Source organism: Monodon monoceros, unplaced genomic scaffold (assembly GCF_005190385.1).
Source record: "Monodon monoceros isolate NGI ecotype Baffin Bay Population unplaced genomic scaffold, NGI_Narwhal_1 Super_Scaffold_6, whole genome shotgun sequence".
In the NCBI taxonomy this organism is placed as follows: domain Eukaryota; kingdom Metazoa; phylum Chordata; class Mammalia; order Artiodactyla; family Monodontidae; genus Monodon; species Monodon monoceros.
In genome coordinates this window covers 26365435-26391328 of record NW_021703783.1, presented here as the reverse complement: position 1 = coordinate 26391328, position 25894 = coordinate 26365435, and the positions used below count along the sequence as shown (strand labels likewise).

General features: G+C 35.4%; 1 protein-coding gene across 8 annotated transcripts in view; it reads right to left on the bottom strand.

The window, feature by feature from the left end:
* DNM1L (dynamin 1 like) overlaps nucleotides 1-25894 on the bottom strand; it is a 59990-nt gene that overhangs the window by 9225 nt on the left and 24871 nt on the right. For 4 of the 8 annotated variants that reach the window (XM_029205105.1, XM_029205106.1, XM_029205108.1 and 1 more), the window contains exons 2-10: nucleotides 22140-22287; nucleotides 16805-16851; nucleotides 16320-16391; nucleotides 14988-15074; nucleotides 9027-9189; nucleotides 6459-6579; nucleotides 4955-5086; nucleotides 3821-4027; nucleotides 195-315 (exon numbers count right to left, since the gene is read on the bottom strand). In XM_029205105.1, the coding sequence (XP_029060938.1) occupies nucleotides 195-315; nucleotides 3821-4027; nucleotides 4955-5086; nucleotides 6459-6579; nucleotides 9027-9189; nucleotides 14988-15074; nucleotides 16320-16391; nucleotides 16805-16851; nucleotides 22140-22287 (1098 nt within the window). Of the gene's footprint in view, nucleotides 1-194; nucleotides 316-3820; nucleotides 4028-4954; nucleotides 5087-6458; nucleotides 6580-9026; nucleotides 9190-11207; nucleotides 11550-14987; nucleotides 15075-16319; nucleotides 16392-16804; nucleotides 16852-18316; nucleotides 18356-22139; nucleotides 22288-25894 lie in introns of those variants that run through there. The other 4 variants (XM_029205111.1, XM_029205112.1, XM_029205113.1 and 1 more) reach the window with 2 other exon arrangements.

The following is a 25894-nucleotide window of genomic DNA, read 5'->3' as shown; positions in this document are numbered from 1 at the left end:
TATAATTTTGGTTCTTCCCTAAGTTTAAAATAAATCACGTTTTTGGTATTTTTCATAAAAAAGCACTTCGTAATTTCAAGAATGAGAGCAAAATAACAAAGTGTACCATTCATTAAAAAAAGATAAGAGTTATACGGATTAAAAAATAATCTTTAACCTCATTTCAAAAAATTCTAAAAGTTAAGCATACTCACAGTTGCATTTCTAATAGCAGTCAAAATGTCAATAGTGTTAAGGCCACCTAGTGGGTCAACAGATTCTAAGGTTCGCCCAAAAGTCTCATGGAAAATATAACATATTCTAGCACCACCGCATCTGAAAGGCAATGAAGTATATGACTTCTAGTATTACTAAAAGGGAGGAAGCTACAAGTTAGAAGTCTCTCTGTAAGCTTTAAGACTGTCTCAGATGAACAATCACACTTAGACCATTTCCATGTGTTCTCAACTCCATTATGAACCAGTTTCTCTAATTTTTTTAATGGGGAAAGGAGTCATTTCACAAAAGGCATTCACATATGCACATGCACACTGAGTAACTGTTCTTTCAGAAAAACATCAGTTATCTAAGAACTACTAAACATTTTTCTCTGCCCTAGTTTTCTTCAACTAGACTATGAGCTCCTTAAAGATAAGAAACAATGTCTTATTTCTATTTATTCACAATCTGGAGATCAGCAAACTTTTTCTGTAAAAGGCCAGATAATAAATACTTTAGACTTTTCACAACTCTGTCACAACTCGCCAATTCTGCCATTGAGCACAAAAGCAACTACAGACAGTATGTAAACAAATAAGCACAGCTATGTTCCAATAAAACTTATGCCCACTAAAATTTGAATTTTATATAATTTTCGCATTACAAAATATTCTTCTTTGAATTTTTTTCAACCATTTAAAAGTGCAAAAGTCATTCTTAGTCAATGGGCTATATATAGTTTGCCTATCCCTGCTTTAAACAAATTAAATCTCTGGGCCTACATTACTGGACACCTTGTGTTTCCTATCTTAATGACTAGAAACCCTGCTTATTATCTTTTATTTTTTTCATTCAAGTCTAGTTGAAAATTTACAAATACATTTATATCTCCCCAAATCATCCCAACTTCTCTGTTTTCACCATCACTATTCACTACTTTCTTACAGTGGTCTAGGCAGAAGATACCAGCCTAACATTACGCTAAGTGAAATAAGCCAGACACAAACGGACAAATATTATATGATTCTCCTTATATGAAATATCTAGAACAAGGAAATTCATAAACAGAAAGTAAGTCAGAGGTTACCATGGGCTGGGGGAAGAGGGGAACACAGAGATATTGCTTATTTGGATACAAAGTTTCTGTTGGGATAATAAAAAATTTTGTAAATAGATACTATTTGATGGTTGTACAATACTGTGAATATACTTAGTGCTATGTATTATACTTTAAAATAGTTAAAATTACCAATAACTGGTCTCTCTGCCTCCAACTTTTCCCTTCTCCAAATAGTTTCCATAATGACCAGAATATCTTTCTAAAATGGGTTACTCCTGTGACCAAAAGTGTTTTATTTTTTTATAGTAGGAAGTTCTTCAAATTCTGAAGATACTAGACTTTCCAGTCTTGTTCTTAGACACCTTTCCTGCCTTACCTCCTGTTACAACCCGTCATTGTATATGCCATTCTCCAAATTCGCCCTGCGTTAATCTTTGCTGTTCCAAAGCCTAAAATACCCTTCTACTTACTGCCTTCCCATATTCTATTCAGAACCCAACCCAAATGCATTCCTAACTATGGAGCTCTCCCAATCTTTGAAAGAAATGAAAGTGGTCTCTCTTCAATGTTCTAATAAGGCTTGATTAGGTAATTACAAAGATATTGCTTAATTAACTACTTATAAAACTGTCCATATATGTTATATGCACTTTTCTGGTTATGTATTATATTTCATAAGAAGTATTTAATTAAAAATTATACTCCTTTTGCCACCTAATCAACCCTTGTGTTACCCTGACCTACCTTACCCACTGAACTCTTTAAAGGTTTATCTTAGTAATCTTTATTTCCCTTAATATGCATACATTTAAAACCATTCAGTAATTAGTTTGTTAAATATTCTACAGCATTAACTCACATAGAAGGCTACTTGGGTCACATGAAAGTACATAGAACTTTATATACATACATACAAACACACAGACATGAAGTATGTGTATAATTGGAGAAATCTGAATAAGCTGTGTGGATTGCACCAATGTCCATTTTCTTGCTTTTTATTGTACTACAGATATGCAAGATGTCAATGCTGGGGGAGATGGGGTAAAAGGTGAATGGGACCTCCCTGTACATTGAGTTGCAACTTCCTATAAGTCTATAATTATTTTTCAAAATTAAAAGATTTTTTTAAAGGTGAGAGTTTAGAGAAATGGATATTCTTTTATACTGCTAGTAGTAAAACAATACAATCGGGGCTTCCCTGGTAGTGCAGTGGTTGAGAGTCCGCCTGCCGATGCAGGGGACACGGGTTCGTGCTCCGGTCTGGGAAGATCCCACATGCCGCGGAGCGGCCAGGCCCATGAGCCATGGCCGCTGGGCCTGCGCGTCTGGAGCCTGTGCTCCGCAACGGGAGAGGCCACAACAGAGAGAGGCCCGCGTACCGCAAAAAAACACAAAAACAAAACAAAACAACAAAAAAAATACAATCGGGCTTCCCCGGTAGTGCAGTCGTTAAGAATCCGCCTGCCAGTGCAGGGGACACTGGTTCGAGCCCCGGTCCGGGAAGATCCCACATGCTGCGGAGCAACTAAGCCCATGCCCACAACTACTGAGCCTGCACTTTAGAGCTCGTGAGCCACAACTACTGAAGCCCATGCACCTAGAGCCTGTACTCTGCAACAAGAGAAGCCACGGCAATGAGAAGCCCACACACTGCAATGAAGAGAAGCCCCTGCTCGCCATAACTAGAGAAAGCCTGCACACAGCAATGAAGACCCAACATAGCCAAAAATAAACAAATAAAATCAATATATTTATTTTAAAAAATACAATCTACTAATAGTATAGCAATAATAAGAGACTTTGAGGATGTTATATACCCTTTCATCTAGTAATTCCACTTCTAGAAATTTAACCTAAGGGTTTACTTGGATACATGGCCCAAAGATAGTCCATCACAACATTGTTTATATTTGTGTATAACTGAAAGCAAACTGTCAATAGTAGGGGACTGGTTGAACAAATAAGAGTGTATGTCTAAAAAGTAAAATACTATGTAAATCTTAAGACTGAGAGTACAAATATACAATTACTACTAGTTGTTTGTGACATGTTGATTTAAAGAAATGATTCCATAGCATCTGATTTCTAAAGATGTGTATTACAGGCAGTTATATGTTTTATAGAAGCATAGAAAAATGTCTAGATTAATGCCAAAGTAACAGGGATTATTTCTTAACGATGGAATTAAAAGCAATTTTGTCCTTATGTTTTACTCTTTTTACTTATATGCATTTTTGTATTTTTTCATGAACAATTATATTGTGTGTATTAAAGAAACAACATTTTTTTAATTATGAAAATTTTATAAATGCTTATCAATTAAAGTCTTGTTTTAAAGAAAGCCCTGAAACTTTTACCGTGCTTTACATAATTTATAAAGCATTTTACATACATATGAGACATTATCATTTCTACAAAATGATATTCCTGTTTTACAGATAATAAATTACAATCAGATAATCTCAGAGTTAAGTTACTGTAACAAAAGATCTTTATCTTTTATCTTTATCTAACCTATCAATCCAGGTAACCAAATCCATAGAGAAATTTCTTACTTACAGCTCTGAAGTTTCAATATATTTCGCAGTTCCTTCAATAGTATTACAATATTCTGTGGCAAATTTGGTAATAAGCTGGAGTAAAGTAGCACTTTTATCATCCACAGGTTCACCATAGCTATTTAGAAGAGACTGATATTGAGCAGCTAGAACATTTATTCTTGTTTTCAACTCTGGCAAGCAATCTCTGATGTGATGCATCAGTAGCCTAACAAAGGTGAGAAAGGAAGAATTTTAAAGTAATTGTGTATTTTGAAGACCCAGGCAGGTCAAATTTTAAAATGCAAATAATAGGGAAACCTGTCAATTTGCCCTGGTAGGAAATAATGCAATCTTAGACTAGAAGGTAAATATGTAGCCTGAAAAAACTGACATGAAGGAAACCATCTTAGTAAATGCTTTTTAAATGTGCCTTCAACCCATCAAATTGTAGCAACTGCTAGAGAATCAAATATAAATTTAAAAAAATTTTTTATATTATTGCAGTTACCTCAAAGAATGTAAGCTACTCAATCCAATTCTACCTGCATTATTTTGGTTTCCGACTTATCTTTTACAATGGATACTCAGCATAGTGAAAATCAATCTTGTTAAGATACATATCCATCAGCCTTTAATTTATTTAGGGAATAAGCCAAAAGTAAAAGAAAATAGCTTTTACTTCAGTCATTTATAAATTATTTAGAAAGGCCTTCTAATCCCTCTACCATCAGTGCATACTCAGAATTCAAGGTGTATAGTTTACATTCTTTTTATGAATAGGAATAGAAGACATCCTAAATTAAGAATAGGTTATGTGAAAATTATAAATCTTAATTCAGTTCCTGAAATACAAAATGGAAATGAAGTCATCTGCCATCTAGTTCTATCATCAAAAGTAAAATGACTGTCAAGAATTTCATGATTAAGGTATTTTAAAGTTCACTTGAGCATTCCTAGACTACACGATGATTTAATGCCAACCACCTCAATAAAAATAAATATCTACATTATAAGAACCTACTATACAAGAAACAAAAAGTGAAATTTTACAGACAAGGACACTATAAAAATGTAAGGAACTGATAATCAAAGGTCTCAGACACCTATTGGCAACCCAGAAACATCTCATTTTCCAAAAGGTAAAAAATGTTACCTGTTTAAAGTCCTGGCAAGATACTTTGTTCCATTTCTATTGGCCAGAGATGGGTATTTCTTTTGAAGGAAAGCATATTCATCACGGATTGAATCAGTTACACTCTTCTTATTATTAATATCTAGCTGGCTCCTAAGGTTGAAAAATAACAAAACTGTTCAACTAAAGTCAACTGTGGTACTAAGTACTCTGGATAATGAGGATGATGATAATAATGATGACGATGATGGCACCAGGCACTGTCTATAATGCCTGACATGAATTGTTAATTCTCACAATCAGTCTATGCAATAGGTATTATCCCATTTTATAGCAAAGTAACTAAGGCCCAGGGAGATTAACTAACTTACCCAAAGTCACATATTAAGTAGTTCAGCCAAGATTCAAACTGTGTGACTTTTAAGTAACCAATGCCTGAATAATTTAGGCCTCATTATTACCATTAACTACAGTCAAAAGCAGTACTCTTAAGTAACAGGGATAAACAGGTGAAAATATATGTGTGTCTTAATCAACTGTATATTTTATCCATGGACAGGGAACTAAATTGAAGAGTAGCCATCTACAAATACAACAAACAGTTTTATACCACCTGCTTGCATGAAAAGAGATAACAGGAATTTTTTTAAAAAAGAGTAGGGGTGAGGGAGAAGGACATGTGATTAGAAGCAGACAACTGTAAAGACATCACTTAGTAACATTTTCATTTTAAAAGGTCTGAGACCAAAGATGTTAGGAGCCATTTAAACCCACATTATATCTAGTTTGTAGATGAACTAGGAGTAGAACCCAGATCTCATGACAATTTCAGTGCTTCCTATATTATAAAGGCTTTGGACTAAGATCTCCATTTGAATCTGGCTCTGCTTTCACCAGCCATGTGACTTTGGTAAATGTATAACAAGTTTTCTGATTATAAAACAGACCAATATACATATCTCACAGGGATGTTGTAAGGGTTCAAAGAGATACCCTTAAAAATTTCTCACAGTAGAGCGTCTAAAACTTAAGTAGACACTCAACTGTAGTTAGTTTCCTTTCCACAATTTTTAATTTCACCTACTTATAATTAGGATACGTTTAATAAAATTTCTCCAAGTCACTTCCTGGCAATTACATAGAATCACTAATGCTAGGGGTTAAATCGATCTATTAAAATACTACCACCTTAAGAACACTTGACTGGTGTAAACTAAATAATACGTTTTTTTATCCAGTGCCCTCCTCATACATAATGTAATAGACAGGGACTTTTTAAGCCTAGCCATTAAATTTTCTTCCATTTTGTGGCACTGCTTACTTTAGAAACACTTTCTATTTAAAAATATCTACAGGAGGCTTTAGTGAATCTCTTCCTTTAGAGCAATGAATTCTTTAGCAATACCAAGATTATAGTAAAAGGGGAAAAAGTAGGGACACTATCACATTTCAGACTGATTCAAAAAATTCAGATTTGCATTGAAATGAGAATGCTGCAATTCTTATCCCATTCTTGATTGCTAACCTGTTAACTATTCCAATTATTCCCAGTTTGACTGGTATAACCCTTCCCATCAATACATCCATGGCATCAGTACCCGCATCCATGAGATCAAGTTTAGTGATTACAGCTAGCGTTCTGCGACCTGGTAAATGCAAAAAAGAAAAGAAATGACCCATTAAATTAAGCTATTAAGTATTAATAAAGGAAAATCCTAATCTATAATCCCACCTAACATTACCGTTGCCATCATTTTGGTAATGTTTTTCTAACCTTTGCTTACAAATACTTTTTAAAAACTACTTTTAATCATGTTTCATTTTAAAAATTTTTCACATATAATTTTTTATTAGCTCTTCGGGCTAACTTTTTTATTAGCATTTTAAAAATTTGTTTAAAATTCACTCATGCCTAGTGAGTGAATTTTTGCAGAGCACAAATTCACGAATTTTTTTTTTTTTTTTTGCTCATTACAATTTTTTCTTTCTTTCTGCCCACCCCTTGGCATCTCTTGCCACATAACCAGCCCACCCAACACTGTCTTGGGTTCAGGGCTGCTTCACAGAGGTACACAGTTCCACTGGTTCCAATCACAGGGCATGGGATATGATGCAGACTGTGACTAATTTTCTGTATGACTTTGTTGGCTCTGTATGGTTATATACGGGGAAGCCGAGTTTGTCCAGAGCCTGGGTGTGGACAAACAACATATGGGAGACGAGACCCTGGCCCCGGTACTCAGGCAGGGTGACCCCCAACTGCACTTCCCCTGTCTAGTCCATCAGGGACCAGGACACAGGGGAACCCTCTGGCCCCAGCAGGCAGAAGGTGGGGAAGGCCCGGATACAGCACTCAATGAATCGCTGGCTCCTCTCATTGCCACCAAAATGCCAGAATTTATTCACCATGCCAGCGTGGACAGGATCCAGGGATGAGAGTTTAAACATCTCTTGGTTAATGGCTTTTTTTCAGTTCTATGAGTTTTGACAAATGCAATGTCACCACTACCTCAAAACAAAACAGTTCCATTGCCCCCCAACCCCCACCAAAATTTCCTTGTACTATCCCATTCCTAGTTTTGTCTTTTCCAGAATGCTATATAAATGGAATCATATATATAGCCTTTTGAGTCTGGCTTCTTTCACTTGGCATAATGCTTGTGAGAGTCATCTATTTTGTTGAACGTATCAATAGTTCATTCCTTGTTATTGCTGAGTAGTATTCCACAGTATGGACACACTATAGTCTAGTTATTCATTCCCCATTTGAGAAACGTCTGTGTTGTTCTCAGTTTTAGGAGATTAAGAATAAAGCTACTATAGATATTTGCATACAGGTTCTTTATATGAACATAGGTTTTCATTTAACATCGGTAAATAACCTAGGAGTGGAATTACAGATTTAACTGTTTAAGAAACTGAGAAACTTTTTCCCAAAGTGGCTATACCATTCCCACCAGCAATGTATGAGAGTTCCAGCTGCTCTGCATAATTTCCAATTTTACATATGGCATTTTTCAATTAGAAGCATTTTTGTATTTTGGTCCAAATCTATAAAATCATCCTTTTTAATGATTCCGTATTCTATTATTATCTTATCATTCCTACTGTGGGCCATATATTGATTCTAATTTTTTATAAATAATACTGGATTGGATTATTTCCTTATACTATATTACTAGATTAAGATCACTAGATCAAAAGTACGATTATATTTATGGCTCAAGGGTCAGTTTAAAATAGAATTAATGTATATAAAATGCCTAACAGTTTACTTTATATAATAAAAATAAAATTTAGATAAACATTTTGATATAGTTTATCTTTTAATCTAAAATGAACATTAATTACTCATATAATAAAAGTTTCTTAAAAACTTGAAATAAAAAATTTTAAGAAATGACGCCGTTTATAGGAATTTTAATTAGCAGTCTTAGCATTAACATTTCCTACCAAATTTTTATTTTAAATTTTTATTCAAAGTAGGAAATAAGAAACATGACACTGCCCACAGACCCTCAATACTCAGATGAAAAAAAAAATGGCTCCTGTATACAGCAAAGCATACATTTATTAGCAGCAATAATAACTTACAGTCTGGCATCTTATATAAGATGCACACTGCAGCATTAGTCAGGTATCATATACTGACTCACAGCGTGAACTATATTTCGAAGAATCCCCTCTGCCTTGAATCTCTGCAGAATGTAGATACCATAATTACCTACTATACTATAATAGTCTACAATGATTATCTACCATGACAGTCATTCTTAGAAATCAGCCATTCAAAAACCTAAATCATTTTATTTATACAAAACAAACTTTTTGCGAAGCCATCTTCTTATTTTAAAATCATTAGGTAATCATTACAAATATGGACATCATGTGAAGTATTTTTGCCTAGCCTGTACAGCAATTTATCCATTTCCACCAAAATTTCTAGTTGATAATATAAGTAAAATAGAAAAGCATTATTTTAAAAATGTGTATTAACAGCTAGAGATATTCTTTTTAAAAATAAAAACTCCTCTCGAGGGTAGATTTACCATGTTAACCAAGTATCTCATTAAAAATTAACATCTGTCCTTACCATCTGGATCTACCTCTCTTGAAATTTTAAGTGCCTCTGATGTTGCCATATCTGTATTAGCAGCAGTGACAGCGAGGATAATGGAATTTGGATTACTGATGAACCGAAGAATGAGCTCTCTGATTTGAAGCTCAATATCCTTAGGTTGATCACCTACAGGCACCTGGACCAAAAAGAGATGATCAAGGAACTAGTAATAAAAATCAACTCAGCTTTTTTTTTTTCCTCCATTTAATCCAAAGAATATAGGTATTACTCTATTTACAGATAATTAAAATGAAATTATATACTACAGTATATATGAATTTGGTAATATGTAAAAGTCTCAAAATGTAATCTTGCAAATATCAAAAGTCTACCATGTTAAGGATTGGTCAATATTAATTGCCTAGAGACAAATTCATTCATTCACTCAATTAGCAAGTATTTATTGGCAACCTTTATTTCAGGCACTGTTCTACATACCAGATTATATCACAGTAGTGAATAAGAGAAAGACCAAAATTCCTGCCTTCACTGAGCTTTAGTGATGAGAAGCAGATAATAAACGCATATATACATAGTATCTAGGTGGTGGTAGGGCTATGGAAAAAATAAAGGCAAACAGGAAGCTAAGGAATACTTAGTTATAGCTTATACTTTTAGGGACTTCCCTGGTGGTCCAGTGGCTAAGACTCTGCGCTCCCAATTCAGGAGAGCCAGATTTGATCCCTGGTCAGGGAACTAGATCCCACAGGCCGCAACTAGAAGATCCTGCATGCCACAACTAAGACCCAACTAAGCAGCCAAATAAATAAAGAAAAAAGAGCTTATACTTTTAAATCATTATTTTAAATGGGATTATGCTTTTAAATTGAGTAATCAAGGGAGACCTCACCCAGATAATGACATTTGAGAGAATGACCACAAACTGAAAGAGATAAGGGAGAGGTACAAGAAGATACCTGGGGGAAGAACATTCCAGTAAAGTGAACAAAATAGCAGAAGGCTGGAGCAGAAGGAGCTAGAAGAGTAATAGAGACAGATCAAGTAGATACTTTAGATCTCTTTAAGAACTTAAGCTTTTACTCTGAGTGAAGTGGGAAGCCACTACAAAGATTCTGAGCCAAGGAATGACACAATCTAATTTTCACTTTAATAATATCACTCTGGCTGCTTAGTTAATAAATTATGAGGAAGACCTCTTAGGAGACTACGGTGGTAATCCAGCTGAGATGATAGTGGCTAGCTCAGGATGGTAGCTATGCGTTTGTAAGACGTGACAGAGTTCCAGATATACAGGCACACCTTGTTTTATTGCACTTTGCAGATATTGCATTTTTTACAAATTGAAGGTTCGTGCCAACCCTGTGAGAAGGAAGTCTATTGGCACTAATTTTTCCAAGAGCATTTGCTCGCTCTGTGTCTCTATATCACATTTTAATAATTCTTGAAATATTTCAAACCCTCCACCAGCAGAAAGATGGCATACGACTCACTGAACATTCAGATGATGGTTAGCATTTTTCAGCAATAAAGTATTTTTAATTAAGGTATGTACATCGCTTTTTTACATAGTGCTATTACACACCTAACAGACCAAAGTACAGTTGACCCTTGAAAAACAGTGTTGGGGCACTGACCCCCTCAGGTAGTCGAAAATATGCTTTTGACTTCCCCAAAATTTAACTACGAATAGCCTCCTGTTGAGTGGAAGCCTTACCAACAACAGGCAATTAACACATATTTTATATGTTATATGTATTATATACTGTATTCTTACAATAAGTAAGCTAAAGAAAATGTTAATAAGAAAATCGTAAGGAAGAGAAAATACATTTACAATACTGTACTCTATCGATATTTTATGTCATCCGTTTACAAGATAAATCTTCTGTCAGTACCAACATCAATAGTCTTATATGATAACAAAACACTGTAGATGTTATATGTTATTACTGACACTAGATATCAAAAATGAAAAGATAACGTAAAAAAGAAATTCATATTTATTTACATATATAACAATTCACGCATTGATAACAAAGAAGCAGCAATACGATTGCTTTATGGTAGCCTAGTGTAATCGATATGATTGCTTCACAGTAGCCTAGCCTATACACTAATGAGTGAATCGTTATAAAATTTTTATAGCATACAGTGTTAAAGTCATATTCATAATACAGTATGGAAACCACTTACCTGTGATGACAGGCTGATACACAGTTTCTCCAATTACAAAAGAAAGGCATACTGCATGGTAATATAATTCTTTGAAAGCAAAGTTATAAAACAGTAAGAAAACACATTATTAATTTTACATTAAATATCATTCACCTTATACCTATATAAAGACAGGCTCTCCATTTCAATACAAGTCTTGTACATGATGTTCTACATAATGAGTACTTAGGCAATGATGACAAAAGACACAAAAACATCTCACACAGTTCTTTTTTTATTTTTTTTAAAGGAACTAATTTTTTTAAAAAATTTATTTATTTTTGGCTGCATTGGGTCTTTGTTGCTGCACGCGGGCTTTCTCTAGTTGTGGCGAGCAGGGACTACTCTGCGTTGCCGTGCGCAGGCTTCTCATTGCGGTTGCTTCTCTTGTTGCGGAGCATGGGCTCTAGGCACACAGGCTTCAGTAGTTGTGGCACGCGGGCTCAGTAGTTGTGGCTTGCAGGCTCTAGAGTGCAGTCTCAGTAGTTGTGGCGCATGGGCTTAGTTGCTCCACGGCATGTGGGATTTTCCCGGACCAGGGCTCGAACCCATGTCCCCTGCATTGGCAGGTGGATTCTTAACTACTGTGCCACCAGGGAAGACCTCTCATACAGTTCTTGCCATACAGTTACTAGATTTCACAAGAAGACACACACATATACAACAGAACTCTATGGCATGATGATTATTTGCTATTCAATAAGTGGAAGTGGATCATCCTCATTGTTGTTCACGTGAAGTAGATGGAAGAAGAGGCGGATCTGGTCTTGCTGTGTCAGGAGTGGTAGAGGCAGAAAATGTGGAGGAGGCAGAAGGGAAGGCAGGAGAGGCAGGCACACTCAGTGTAGCTTGACAGAAATACAGCATAATTTCTGTCTGACTCTTGTTTTTTCACTCTAAAAATGTTTCTATATGGTGCCAATCCTTCTTCCACCAAGTCAAAATCAGTCTTGAATAATTGGAACTCTTTGACAGATCGTGTAATGTCAATTTGTTTTCGGGCACTGCTTCTTTTACATCTTCTTCCTCATCATCTGGCACTGTTTCAGAAGTACTCATTTCCATCAAGTCATCTTCTGTTAATTCCTCCCATGCACTGTCTACTTTAGCTCTTGAATTTCTACAAGATTCATATCTTGAAACCCTTCACCCACCCACCCACTTTTTTTTTGGACATGTCCACAGTCTCTTTCATGATTTCCTTGATTGGCTCTGTCGTAAATCCTGAAGTCTTACACAACATCTGGACACAGCTTTCTCCAGCAGGAATTTATTATTTCAGACTTAATGCCTTTCATGGCTTTTTCAATAACAACATCTTCAATAGTGTAATCCTCCCAGACTTTCATGATGTTCTCTCTAACAGGGTTCTCCTCCATAGTATTGACAATCCTTTCCATAGAGTTCCATGTGTAATGAGCCTTAAAGGTCCATATGACTCCCTGATTTAGAGGGTGAATAAGGGACATTGGGTTTGGAGACAAGTAGACCACTTCAGCACCTGTGGCCAGGGGCACTGTCTAATACCAAAAGAACTTTAAAAGGCAGTCCCTTACTGGAAAGGTACTTCCTGCTTCAGGGACAAAGCATTGATGGAACCAGTCCAGGAAAAGGGTTCTCTTTGTCCAGGCCTTCTTTTGGGGCAACCAAAAGACTGACAGCTGGTGTTTCTCTTTTGCCTTCAAGGCTTGGGGGTTAGCAGCTTAATAGATAAGGGAAGTCCTGATCATGAACCCAACTGCATTTGCACAAAACGGTAGAGCTGGCCTATCCCTTCCTTCCTTACATCCTGGTGCCTGCTTCTCTTCCTTACTAATAAATATCCTTTGTGGCATTTTTTTCCAGAATAGGGCACTTTCATCTGCATTAAAAACCTGTTCAGGAGATATCCTTTCTCCTTAATGATTTTCTTAATAGCATCTGAGAACTTGTCTGCTGCCTCCTGTTACCTTGACATTTTTTAAGCCAAACCTCTTTCTGAAATTATCAAACTATCCTTTGTTGGCAATAAATTATACAGCTTTAGATCCTTCACCTTCCTTTTGCTTTAAGTTGTCATATGTTGACTTTGCTTTTTCTCAAATAATGTTATAGTCTATAGGTATGCCTTTCCTACAGCAATCCAGCAAACACATAAAAGTTGAAATTTCAATACAAGATATAAAGGCATTGCACATAAAGTGCAAGGTTTTCATGCCTTCTGGCATAGCTGCAGCACTGCCTTCATGAATTTCCTTTTCTTTTTTTTTTACAATGGTTCTTAAGCTGGATTCATTTATCTTGAAACGGTGGGCAACTGCAGACCTCAATCTACAGTGCATATCAAGCAATTCAACTTTTTCTTGTAACATCATGACTTTTCACTGCTTCTTGGGAGCACTTCCAGCATCACTAGTGGCACTTCATATGGGTCTCATGGTGTTAATTCAAGGTTTACGGTATTACACTAAACATGATGAAAAATATGCAAGAACCACAGAGATCACCTTTTACCATGATTTACTGGAGAGATGAACTGCTCAAGCAGAGATGATTAGCATCACACGGCATTTTAACAGGCTATTCACAATACTTGAGCTCAGCACAACAGCAACAGAAGGTGGCTATGAAATTATTACAGTAGTACAGTATGTACTACAGTTCATCTTACGCAGTTATGATTAAATACTGCATCTTTACATTTGTTTACATTTCTTTCTGCTTCAAACGGCACCATGTACAGTCTGTGTGTGCATAGGTTTTGATAAATTTTAACTTTTTATAATAGATTTGTATGTTAATTTTTATTAATTTTTTCAGTATTTCTAGGCTATGCGGTTGTCTGCAAGTTTTTTCAAATTGTCACAAATCTCCAGAAAATTTTTCCAATATATTTATCGAAAAAAATCCACATATAAGTGGACCCATGCAGTTCAAACCCTTGTTCAAGGGTTGACTGTATGGTGTAAACATAACTTTTATATGCACTGGATAAACAAAAAATTTGTGTGATTTGCTTTATTGCGATATTCACTTTATTGCAATATTCACTTTATTGTTGTGGTCTGGAACCAAACCTGCAATATCTCCAAGGTATGCCTGTATTTTAAAGGTAAGGAGAGCTAGAGGATTTGCTGACAGAGAAAGTAGGGTGTAGGATAAGAAGTATCAAGGATGACTACAAACTTTTTGGCTAAGCAACTGGCAGAACAGAGTTGCCATTTACTAAGATGGAGGAGACTGTAGAAAGATCAAGTCAGGTTGAGGGACAGATCAGGCATTTGGTATTAGACACATCAAGTTTGAAATGCCTATTAGACATCTGAAGTGTGTATGTCAAGTAGACAGTGGATATACAAGATGAATATACAAGTCTGGAGATATTTGAGTGTTGTCAGCATACAGACACTCATATTTAAAGTCATAAGACTGGATGAAATCCTCAAGAGGTTAGGTGTACCCCTTTGACAAGAGGTCCAAAAACTTAGCTTTGGGGCACTCACTGTTTAGACATTGAGAAGACAAGAAACCAGCAAAAGAGACTGAGAAGGAATGACCAGTAAGATCAGAAATAATCCTCTAGAGTGTGGTATCCTGGAAGCAGAGTAAAGAAAGTGTTTCAAGGAGAAAGAAGGGCTCAACTATGTCAAATGCTGCTAATAGATCAAGGTAGTTGCAAAAAAAAAGCTGATTAATCTATATGAGGTTAAGGAAAAACTACATTTGTTCAAGTGAAAACAAACATGACCATACCCACAATGAGTAACAACTATTCTTTACCTTAGTCATTCCTGGCAAATCCACAAGTGTCAGATTGACAACATTGGGTGAAAAAATCTTAAGATGAATTGGTTCAGGGCTTACTCCCTAAAAATAAGTTTTAAAATATCATATTAAAATCACATTAAAATTTCAACGAATAAAAATGCTAAAGTAAACCTCATTTTAAGTATTATACGTTAGATGCTTTTAAATATTAAATAAACCATGATTTCTAAAACATTTCAACAATCAAAACCTGATGAAACATATAGGAAATAAGGCAGCTAGCCATAGGTTATAATCCCATCCAACCTTATACTATTAATATACACAATTTATTTCCCCTATATTATTTCACATTCTTTTCTCTGGATTCTCAGCAGATAACGTTTCTTAAATATGTTTAATAGACTTAGTGCTAAACAAAAGAATAATGTATCACTATCCAAATTTATGAAGTTCTTGAGTTCAGGGAGTGAGACATAAGTAACAAGTTATCCAAATCAGGGAAGTATGGCGGCAGCAGCAGTAACTAAAAGGTAACCTGCCCAGAGACCAATAATAAATAAAGCTTGGTCAATCACTAAAACAGAGACAAATATCCTGAATAGGCATAAAGAAATTAACATGGCTCCAAAAATGCCTTTTTGTCAGGAAAAACCTCTCCAGCACAGCATCCGGCAGATAAAAGGACTCAATAAGTATTTTTTAATATTAGTACTTAGCTAAGGCCCACTTGTGGGATTAAATGTACTCATACAAGAATGGAGGTAACAACAAAAGAGAAGGGAACAGAGAAGTAATAAGAATAAAGAAAGAAGAGAGAGAAAACAGAAGCATTTAAGGGAGTCAGTGATAGTGCCTCGTGTCAAAATTAATCGTATCTTAGACACCTAATTTACTTTAAATTCTCAGAATCTGAGAAGACAATTCAGCTGTTAACATTACTTTTCATTTTCATTGAAAAAAAAACCCTTAATTTCCCTCTGTTTGCTTTCATAAGTAAATCTAGCCTTACTCAGGTAAGAAAAAGAGCTCTTCAAAATACATGGATCTTGTAAGTTATATATTGCTTCTTAAATTAGAATACAGTCAATCCAGCAGAAAAAAATAACACTGTAGGAAGTATTAAATTAAAAAGTTACATAATAAAGTGATATATACATCTCAAAATCAAGAATAAACACCTAAATGAAATATCTGATAGCATATAAAAACTCTAAGAAACAAAAGGTATTAAATAAAGTTTTTATATATTTGGGAAAATACTCCATTAGTTTCAAAGACCAGAATACTCTCGATGATATATTTACCAATGGGTATAATTTCCAGCTCTAAAGAGATGCCTACCTTATTATTTCCTGAAATCCTTTCTGTTTCATTTTCAATTTCTTGTCGAATTTCATCAAAATCTGTGTAAAGCTAAAAATTATTGAAACAAAAAACACGGTATTCAAAATAAGATTAAAAGTTCTTAAGCAGGGTTTGATAAATTTCAAGGATGTCTATGGATCTGCTTCAGAGAATTAGTAAACAAACTCTAATATACACATATATTTTTTCTGAGCCAAAGAGTCATAGTTTATATCAGTTTTTCAACGCTGCCTGAGCCCACAACAGTTAAGAGTCTCAGAGAGAACAGGGCTCAACTTAAATGTTTTCCAAATAAACTACTATGGTTAGAAATGTTAAGATAAGATTTATTTTATAAGGAACAGCTGCTTCAAGATAACAATGCTACATTGCCAATCATAAGAAACGAAATTATCAACTACTTGTACCCCCAAAAAATGTTTTCAACATGTTACTTCTTCACCATATTCTTCTACAATTACCTTATTTTTGGTGTGAAGAAATTTACCCCATTCTTCTGCTTCAACCCCTGGAAAAAGAAAAACTCCATTTATTGGAAACTATGGAAATTACTTTTTATCTTTATTTAGGAATTCAAAAAGGCAGTACAATATTATTTTTTCCTATTTTGCCATTAACTACAAGTTAACTTATATTTTAAGATCTGCTAAATTATACTCTCACATTTTAAGAATTGTACCAGGTATTTCAGAAACGACTAATTTCAGAGTTGCTCACAGGTCTTCCCACTAATTGAAATCTAGATTTTAACAAATAAAACTGTTTACCTCTTCTCATATTATAGTAAAATATGTATACTTTATTTTTAAATATCTTACACATAAAAAGCAGTTTATCTGATGAAAATACTCAAGCTAATGGCTAAAAGAAGAAAACTTATGAGTCATACTGAATAATAATGCAAAAAGCATATATAACAGATTTACATGTAACTCTTAAAAATTTGCAATATGTGAATGAAACAGCTAACTTTTCATTCTGTTTTGTCGTTTTTATTTTAATTTGGTTTCTTGTTGGTAACCCATAAAGTCACAATTTGTCGTTAAAGAGCTCTCTCAGTAGTGTGAAGCTACTCCATAATTTATATGCATTTTCAACGTGATTTTTCCCCCCCAGGACCAAGATTATGTTCTCCCTTGGAATTAAAGGTAGGTAAGAAATGAAATGGCATGGGGTGTGGGGAACCTGGCATATGCCCTGTATGGAGTTGCTACTCGCCAGTAGTTTCCAATAATAGGTCTGTTCCTCTTGCACTTGCTGAAAAAAGGAAAAATTATTCACTGCAGGTACTGTTTTGAGTGGTCTGAGACTTGGAGACCAAATTTTGTTCTGATTTTCCCAGAGAAGCTAGAAATGCTTAACTGTAGAAAGGTAAACTAACTTTGCCTCCCCGAAGCACAGCTATTCTGTTTTTGCCAAATTCAGAGTTTCAAACGTCTTAATGATTAAGTTTATGAGTAACACATACCAGCCACCTGAGATCAAAATAAAAATGACTGTAAGATATTCAAATAAATATTTACTGAGGAAAAGGTGGATCAATTTCTTTGGTGGGATAAAGGTAAAGAAACTGGATCCTTTTTGCAAGTAAAATGCTCACCTACTTGAAGCTTAGTACCTTCTTCCAAGAAGTCTCATTGGAGGACTGGAGTAATCTAGATGAATAGAACTCAGAGGCAGGTACTATATACCAAAGGGGTGTTCTTAATTTACCTTATCATATAGAAGAGGCCTGGCTTCACAAGCATGTTTTTAAAAATAAAAATAAAATAAATTACATTCACCACCAAAAAAAGCCTGCATTCTGATGCAATGCCAAAAGGTAACAAGAACCACTAACACCTGCAATCAATCAATGTGGATAGGCAAATAAAAATGGAAGAAAAAAAATGCACACAGCCTGTAAGAGTACAAAAGCACACATGCAGGCACAATAGGAAAAGAAGGGCCAAAAACAAATGGATAAAGGAAACCTTTAGAAAGGTGTCTTGAGTTTTTCCATGTAGCAGGGTCTGTAGTTAAAGAGAAACAGCACAGAATGATAAGTTTAGTGCTTATCCCTAATATTTCAAACCTTTCTAAAAAATCAAGTGTGCAAAAAACCTGAACACATTTCAAATGCCATTTCAAATGCATTCAATTATTCCAAATTTACAACTATAAAACTTCCATTACAATTAGTTATAATTAGAGGGATTATATAATATTTTAAATGACACAAATGAAGTATATAGTGTGCCATAATTTATTTTTTATTTTCCATTACACCTAATTATATCACCTCTGGTTTCTAATTCTAACAAAATGGATTAAAATTAATTTACTATTCAAAAATTTGTCTTAGACATCTGATAACTATGGGTAAAGATAAATTACCTAGTGGAAAAAAATCTACAAAACATATCAAACACATCTTTCAAAACCTTTAAAGTAAATATGAAAGTATTTACCAATTGAGCTTTCTAAGGGATTATTTTCTTTGAAATATATATTGAATTTAACAGAACACCACAGAAACAGTTTTGGTCTTTAGTCAGCATGCTACTTTTGGATTTAGTCTACAAGGAGATCTGAGGAAAACCTGATTTATTTCTTATGAATATATGAAAGGTAATCATAGAGTTCAAAGTTCAAACTAAATCACCATCTCACTTGAAAACAGTTTTTGTTTTTAATAAGATTTTATCAGAAAATTCTTTTACATTGGCAGAAGTGGGGGGCAAGATGAGAAATACTATAAATCTATATATTGACACCTCAATTATCCTATGTAGTTGGCAGAATGAGGGATCTCATGTTATATAAATTTTCCTGATAATTGAATTATACATAGTAATACTTAAGTAGTTTAGCCAGTTTTGATAGACCTATATTTAAAATGGATTATACTGCTCCATGTCGTGTTAGAATCCACTGCTCTTAAACTTACCTATTAATGGTAACTTATGCCTTTGTTACATAATAGCGCTCTTTGAGGCTACAAATCTCTATACAAAATGGTTAGAGACTGATTTTTCCTTTTTTTGAAGTTCTCCTGTCTTTATGTTTTCCTCCCCTTTCTCCTGTATGGTTGCCAGGCTGTCAGGTAGTTCATACTCTTCTGGCTGTCTCCTGCTTCACTGTTCCTAATTTCCTCTAGGGTAGAATGATTTGTGGTAAGGTAGAACTGTTTATCCTAAGGATAAATGGGCTCTGATGAGAAGTTAAAGAACTATTCTAGTTATTAATAAGATATATGACATTTAGTACTCAAAATTTACAAAATCTATTTTGTGTTCTGGGTGGCTGAGTTGTCATTTGAAGTGAGGTTTTATGTTTTTTAATATAAAAAATAAGCACTAAGCTTGGGGAAAAAAAAATATATATATAGGTAAAGATATGCAGATTTACTGACCAACCACCAAGAACAGACATCAACAAAACGAGTGGACATACAAACAAAGAGATACCAAGGAACTGACACTTCTATAGCTGAAATGTACACCCCTTCCAGAAACACTGCCCACATCTGCAAATAGTTTCTGAGAGACAGGATATCATCTGCCCTTTTCAAGGTGACTGAAGAAAATGAAGAGTTAAAAGCAACAGACTTAACACCATACAGTTTCTTGAAGTCTTAGTTTAAGGTATTTGGTAAAATTGATGATGTTAGTTAGTGAGAATGAAATTTTTAAAGAGTTATTCTATACATTTGAAGCTGGACCATGAATTAGTCCAAAATGATTAAATTCAAGGTTCAGAATTTCAATAATAAAGAAATATTACAGAAAAGCAAAGCGATGAATAATATACCAAGAAGCTACCTAATATAATTAAAAGACTCCTACATATCCTCTGGCAGTCTATCCAAAAATATTTATCATTATATCATTATATGTTAACATCTACAACTTTATTAACTTGCTTTAGCGATTAACTTTCTGTAGTCATTGTAGATGCTCATGACAGGTCTTTTTTTTTCCCCTTTAAAAAAAAAAATCAAACTATCACAACAATGCTCCTATAATAAGTAAAGGAAAAGATCAGATACAGAAATTAAAGTAACTCCAATTGCATCAAATTATCATCCCATCTTAGATTAGAATATAAGAAACAATGAAACTTCACTGAAAACAGATCTCTGCAGAATGAGAAACAAATATGGTACTCTGCTGCAAATGCAATTTAATACTTAGAACATTTTATAGACTTTTATAAATAAGACAAAATGTGAACCAAACACTGAAGATTAAACATATTACTCTCATCAAATATTCCAAACCTCACTAATGTAAAAGTATGATTAATAGAGGATACATATTTAATAGGCAATTTAAAACATGTTAATAAAGACAGTGTGTCTTAGGGCTTCCCTGGTGGCACAGTGGTTGAGAGTCCGCCTGCTGATGAAGGGGACGCGGGTTCGTGCCCCGGTCCAGGAAGATCCCACATGCCGCAGAGCGGCTGGGCCCGTGAGCCGTGGCCATTGAGCCTGCGCGTCCGGAGCCTGTGCTCCGCAACGGGAGAGGCCACAACAGTGAGAGGCTCACATACCGCAAAAAAAGAAAAAAAAAAAAAAGATAGTGTGTCTTAAAATATTTTCAGTTTAACCAAAGAAGAACTGCTATAAAGGATGGTGCATATTTTCTTATCATGATACTCCACGTTTACTATTTGGGTGAGGGAGGAATCTAAAAAGTATGTGCTATATAGGTAAGCCTTAGCAAGAGAAGGATAGTTAAAAAAAAAATAATAATTAGGGACCTCCCTGGCAGTCTGGTGGTTAAGACACCACGCTTCCACTGCAGGGAATGTAGGTTCAATCCCCGGTCGGGGAACTAAGATACCTCATGCTACATGGAGTGGCAAAAATAATAATAATTTTTTTTAAAAAAACTCTTTCTAAAAATAATATTCATCTTAGGGCTTCCCTGGTGGCGCAGTGGTTTAGAGTCCGCTTGCCAATGCAGGGGACACGGGTTTGTGCCCCGGTCCGGGAAGATCCCACATGCCGTGGAGCGGCCGGGCCCGTGAGCCATGGCCGCTGAGCCTGCGCGTCCAGAGCCTGTGCTCCGCAACGGGATAGGCCACAACAGTGAGAGGCCCGCATACTGCAAAATAAATAAATAAATAAATAAATAATAATATTCATCTTAGATTGAAGGGCCAAAGATTCAAAATTAGCAGACACATGGCAAGACCAGAAAAGGGAAGGTAAGATAACATTGTCATGCTGAAAAGCTAAATCATTTTAATTTTATTTAAAAGTAAATATTTAAACTAGAATCTAAAATATTTAAATTCTAGGGACTTCCCTGGTGGTCCAGTGGTTAAGACTCTGCGCTTCCACTACAGGGGGCACAGGTTCGATCCCTGGTCGGGGAACTAAGATCCCACGTGCCGCGTGGCGTGGCAAAAAAAAGAAAATATTTAAATTCTAAAACAAAGTGAAAAAGCAAAAACATTGTTTTAAACACAAGGAAAAAAAGTTTAAAACACTCCGAAAGACACAAAATCTTTTAAAAATAACTGATTCTCGTTTACCAAGTAGCTCACTAGATCCTCCACTAAATAGCATTAACAACAGTTTACTAAACTGAATTACCAAAAAGGTTCTCTTTCAAACAAGTTGACTCACGGTCCTCAAAAACAACAAAAATTACTCTTTTTTAACATGAGAAAAGACGCATACCACTTTTCTTCACAAAACTCCTGATTTTGCTACAGCCACTAATTTCTAATTAGCTCATATATTTTGAAGATTGGACCAAAAATGAAGAATTTTTAAATAATTTATATTCCAATTCTAAAATTTACCATTTTCTTCTCCTGTTGTTTTTCGTTTATCTTCAGGTGAAACATGGACTAGCTGCAGAATGAGAGGTCTCCGGGTGACAATACCAGTGCCTCTGGGAAGCAGGTCCCTCCCCACTAGGCTTTCTAGCACTGAGCTCTTTCCACTGCTCTGAAAACGGAATACACAAGAGCAAAATGAGTTTCTTAACAGATTTTTTTGTAACTCAGTAAGACTATGCTATATAATTACTTTAAAAAAATTATTGCCAAGTCTTTTAAAATGAAAGTTTAAAATGAAGTTTATTTTCTATTATATGATCTTTATTTCTTTAAAATAAAAAAGTACAAAAAGAGAAAATATATACCCTAGTGCAAAATCAATTAGTTATGTGGTAACAATATCTATGATTATTTCATGGGATATATAAAAATTTATAACTCAAAAGAGAGAGACAATATGAAACCCCAATTCCCCATAATTTTCCTACCTTTTCTGATACTCTCAACCATATAATATTAGGTATTTTCAAAACCTATATAATATTGGTATACATAAAATTATGCCCAGAATATGTAGATATTTTACTTTAAATGGGATAGTAGTACTATGTGTATTTTTCTCTAACCCACTTTTATTTTTAATATAACAATCAGGGATATCATTCCATATCAATATATTTACTTCTGTGCTTAATAGTTAAATAGTATTCTGTATGTAAAACCAAACCCCAACTGATGGACATTTAAATGGTCCTTGCCACTATTAACAATGCTGCAATAAACATACTTTGTACATATAACCTTACTCACTTATCCTATTACCTCATTAGATTTACTTAGTTCATTAAATGAAATTGCTGTGATTAAAGAGCATACAGATTTTATGCATTCAGATACTAGCAGACTGCACACTACAAGATGGGGGGCACCAAGCTATGCTTTATGTTCAATCTGCTGCATCCCCATCAGCATTGGGCATTACCACTTTTTTGAGTCTTTGCTACTTTCTTTTGATAGATAAACACTGACAGTTCATTTAAATTTGCATTTCTTTATTATTCAGCCTAGTATCACTTTGTTTAAGGGCCTTTTGTATTTCTCCTTCAGTGATTTGCTTGTTCAAATGCTGGTATATTATGTGTCTTATTAGTTTATAAAGATCTTTATCCATGTAAGTATTTATTTTTTGTTGTTTTGAATATTTTCCCCCAACTTTTTATTTTGAAAATTTCAAAGCCACAAGAGTTGCAAGAATATTAACAGTGAATACCCATATACTGTTAACAAAAGTACCATATACCTTAACTAATTATTAGTATTTTGACACATTTGCTTTATGTCTCTTCTTACACACACACATCTTTTCTTTTGCTGTCCCTTTTGAGAGCAGGTTAATATGTCATGACATTTCATCCCTAAATATAGTGGCATATCTCTAAGAATAAGGGCATTCTACTATACAACCACACTACAATGATCACAGTGAGGAAATTTAACATAGACACAATACTAATAAACAGTATATAATCAAATAATATATAAACTTGTCTCTATTATGCATTTTTATATTATACATAAATGTTTACAAATTTTCTATTTTTTCAACTTTGTAATTCATATCTTTCTGTAACAGAATGTTTTCCTTACTGTATTTTTTCTTAGTCAAAACTAGTACATCTTCTAATTTCATACTTCTACAAAAGCAAACACCCTAAACTCATCTACTGTATCAGAAAGGGTCTACAAGAAACAGATGGCCCATTCAAGTTAGAATAATTTAAGGAAAGTTTATTTACAAGTGGACTATTTACAAAGTTTTGGAAGAGGGGGATCACAAGGGATAGTGCAATAATGTGGGCTGGTAATGACAGAGCAGCTCTTATCACTCACAAGCTCCAAAAGATGGATGAGAACTTTTAGAGAGCCAGCCAAAGGCACCTACACATAGGAAGTAAGCCAGGGGAATAAATACCCAGACTTTAGTCTCCTCCCTTCTCTAAGTCCTGCCAAGGCTCCCCATTTCCAAACCCAATAGGCAGAGGGCATTCCTATTGTCCAGAAAGGTCCCTTATGATGGAGAAAAGTAATGTTGAGTGGATAAGGAGTGTCAAATTTAAGATTATGTGGCACATCCGGTTTTGCTAGGTTTTGGAGTCCAGGTTTGCCACTCTCATAAGTAAAATGGGTGCTTCCCCCATTTCTTTTCTGTACTCTAAAATAATTTAAACAACACGCAAGGGGGACCTTCAAGATGGCAGAGGAGTAAGACATGGAGATCAGCTTCCTCCCCACAGATACATCAAAAACACATCTACAGGGGCTTCCCGGGTGGCGCAGTGGTTGAGGGTCTGCCTGCCGATGCAGGGGACACGGGTTCGTGCCCCAGTCTGGGAGGATCCCACATGCCACAGAGCGGCTGGGCCCATGAGCCGTGGCCGCTGGGCCTGTGCATCCAGAACCTGTGCTCCGCAACGGGACAGGCCACAGCAGTGAGAGGCCCATGTACCGCATTAAAAAAAAAAAAAAAATACATCTACATGTGGAACAGCTCCTATAGAACACCTACTGAACACTGGCAGAGGACCTCAGACTTCCCAAAAGGCAAGAAAATCTCCACGTACCTGGCCATATGGCTGACAGGGTCTTGGTGCTCCAGCCTGGAGTCAGGCCTGAGCCTCTGAAGTGGGAGACCAAGTTCAGGACATTGGACCAACAGAGACCACCCAGCCCTGTGCAATATCAATCTGTGAGAGCTCTCACAGAGATCTCTGTCTCAACGCAAAGACCCAGCTCCACCCAAAGGCCAGCAAGCTCCAATGCTGGACGCCCCATGATAAACAACTACCAAGACAAGAACACAACCCCACCCATTAGCACAGAGGCTGCCTAATATCATACTAAGTTCACAGACACCCCAAAACACACCACCAGACATGGCCCTGCCACCAGAAAGACAAGATCCAGCCCCACCCACCAGAACACAGGCACCAGTCCCCTCCACCAGGAAGCCTAAACAAGCCACTAAACCAACCTCACCCAAAGAAGGCAGACACCAAAAACAATGGGAACTATGAACCTGCAGCCTGCGATAAGGAGACCACAAACACAGTAAGCTAAGCAAAATGAGAAGACAAAGAAACACAGAGCGGATTAAGGAGCAAGGTAGAAACCCAGCAGACCAAACAAAGGAAGAGGAAATAGGCACTATATCTAAAAAAGAATTCAGAGAATAATGATAAAGATATCCAAAATCTTGGAAATAGAATGGAAAAAATAAAAGAAACTTTTAACAAGGACCTAGAAGAACTAAAGAGCAAACAAACAATGATGAACAACACAATAAATGGAATTGAAAATTCTCTAGAAGGAATCAATAGCAGAATAACTGAGGCAGAAGAACAGATAAGTGACCAGGAAAATAAAATAGTGGAAATAACTACCACAGAGCAGAATAAAGAAAAAAGAATGAAAAGAATCGAGGACAGTCTCAGCGACCTCTGGGACAACATTAAATGCACCAACATTCAAATTATAGGGGTCCCAGAAGAAGAAGAGAAAAAGAAAGGGTCTGAGAAAATATTTGAAGAGATTTTAATTGAAAACTTCCCTAACATGGGAAAGGAAATAGTCAATCAAGTTTAGGAGGCACAGAGAGTCCCATACAGGATAAATCCCAGGAGAAACACACCAAGACACATATTAATCAAACTATCAAAAATTAGGTACAAAGAAAAAATATTAAAAGCAGCAAGGGAAAAGCAAAAAATAACATACAA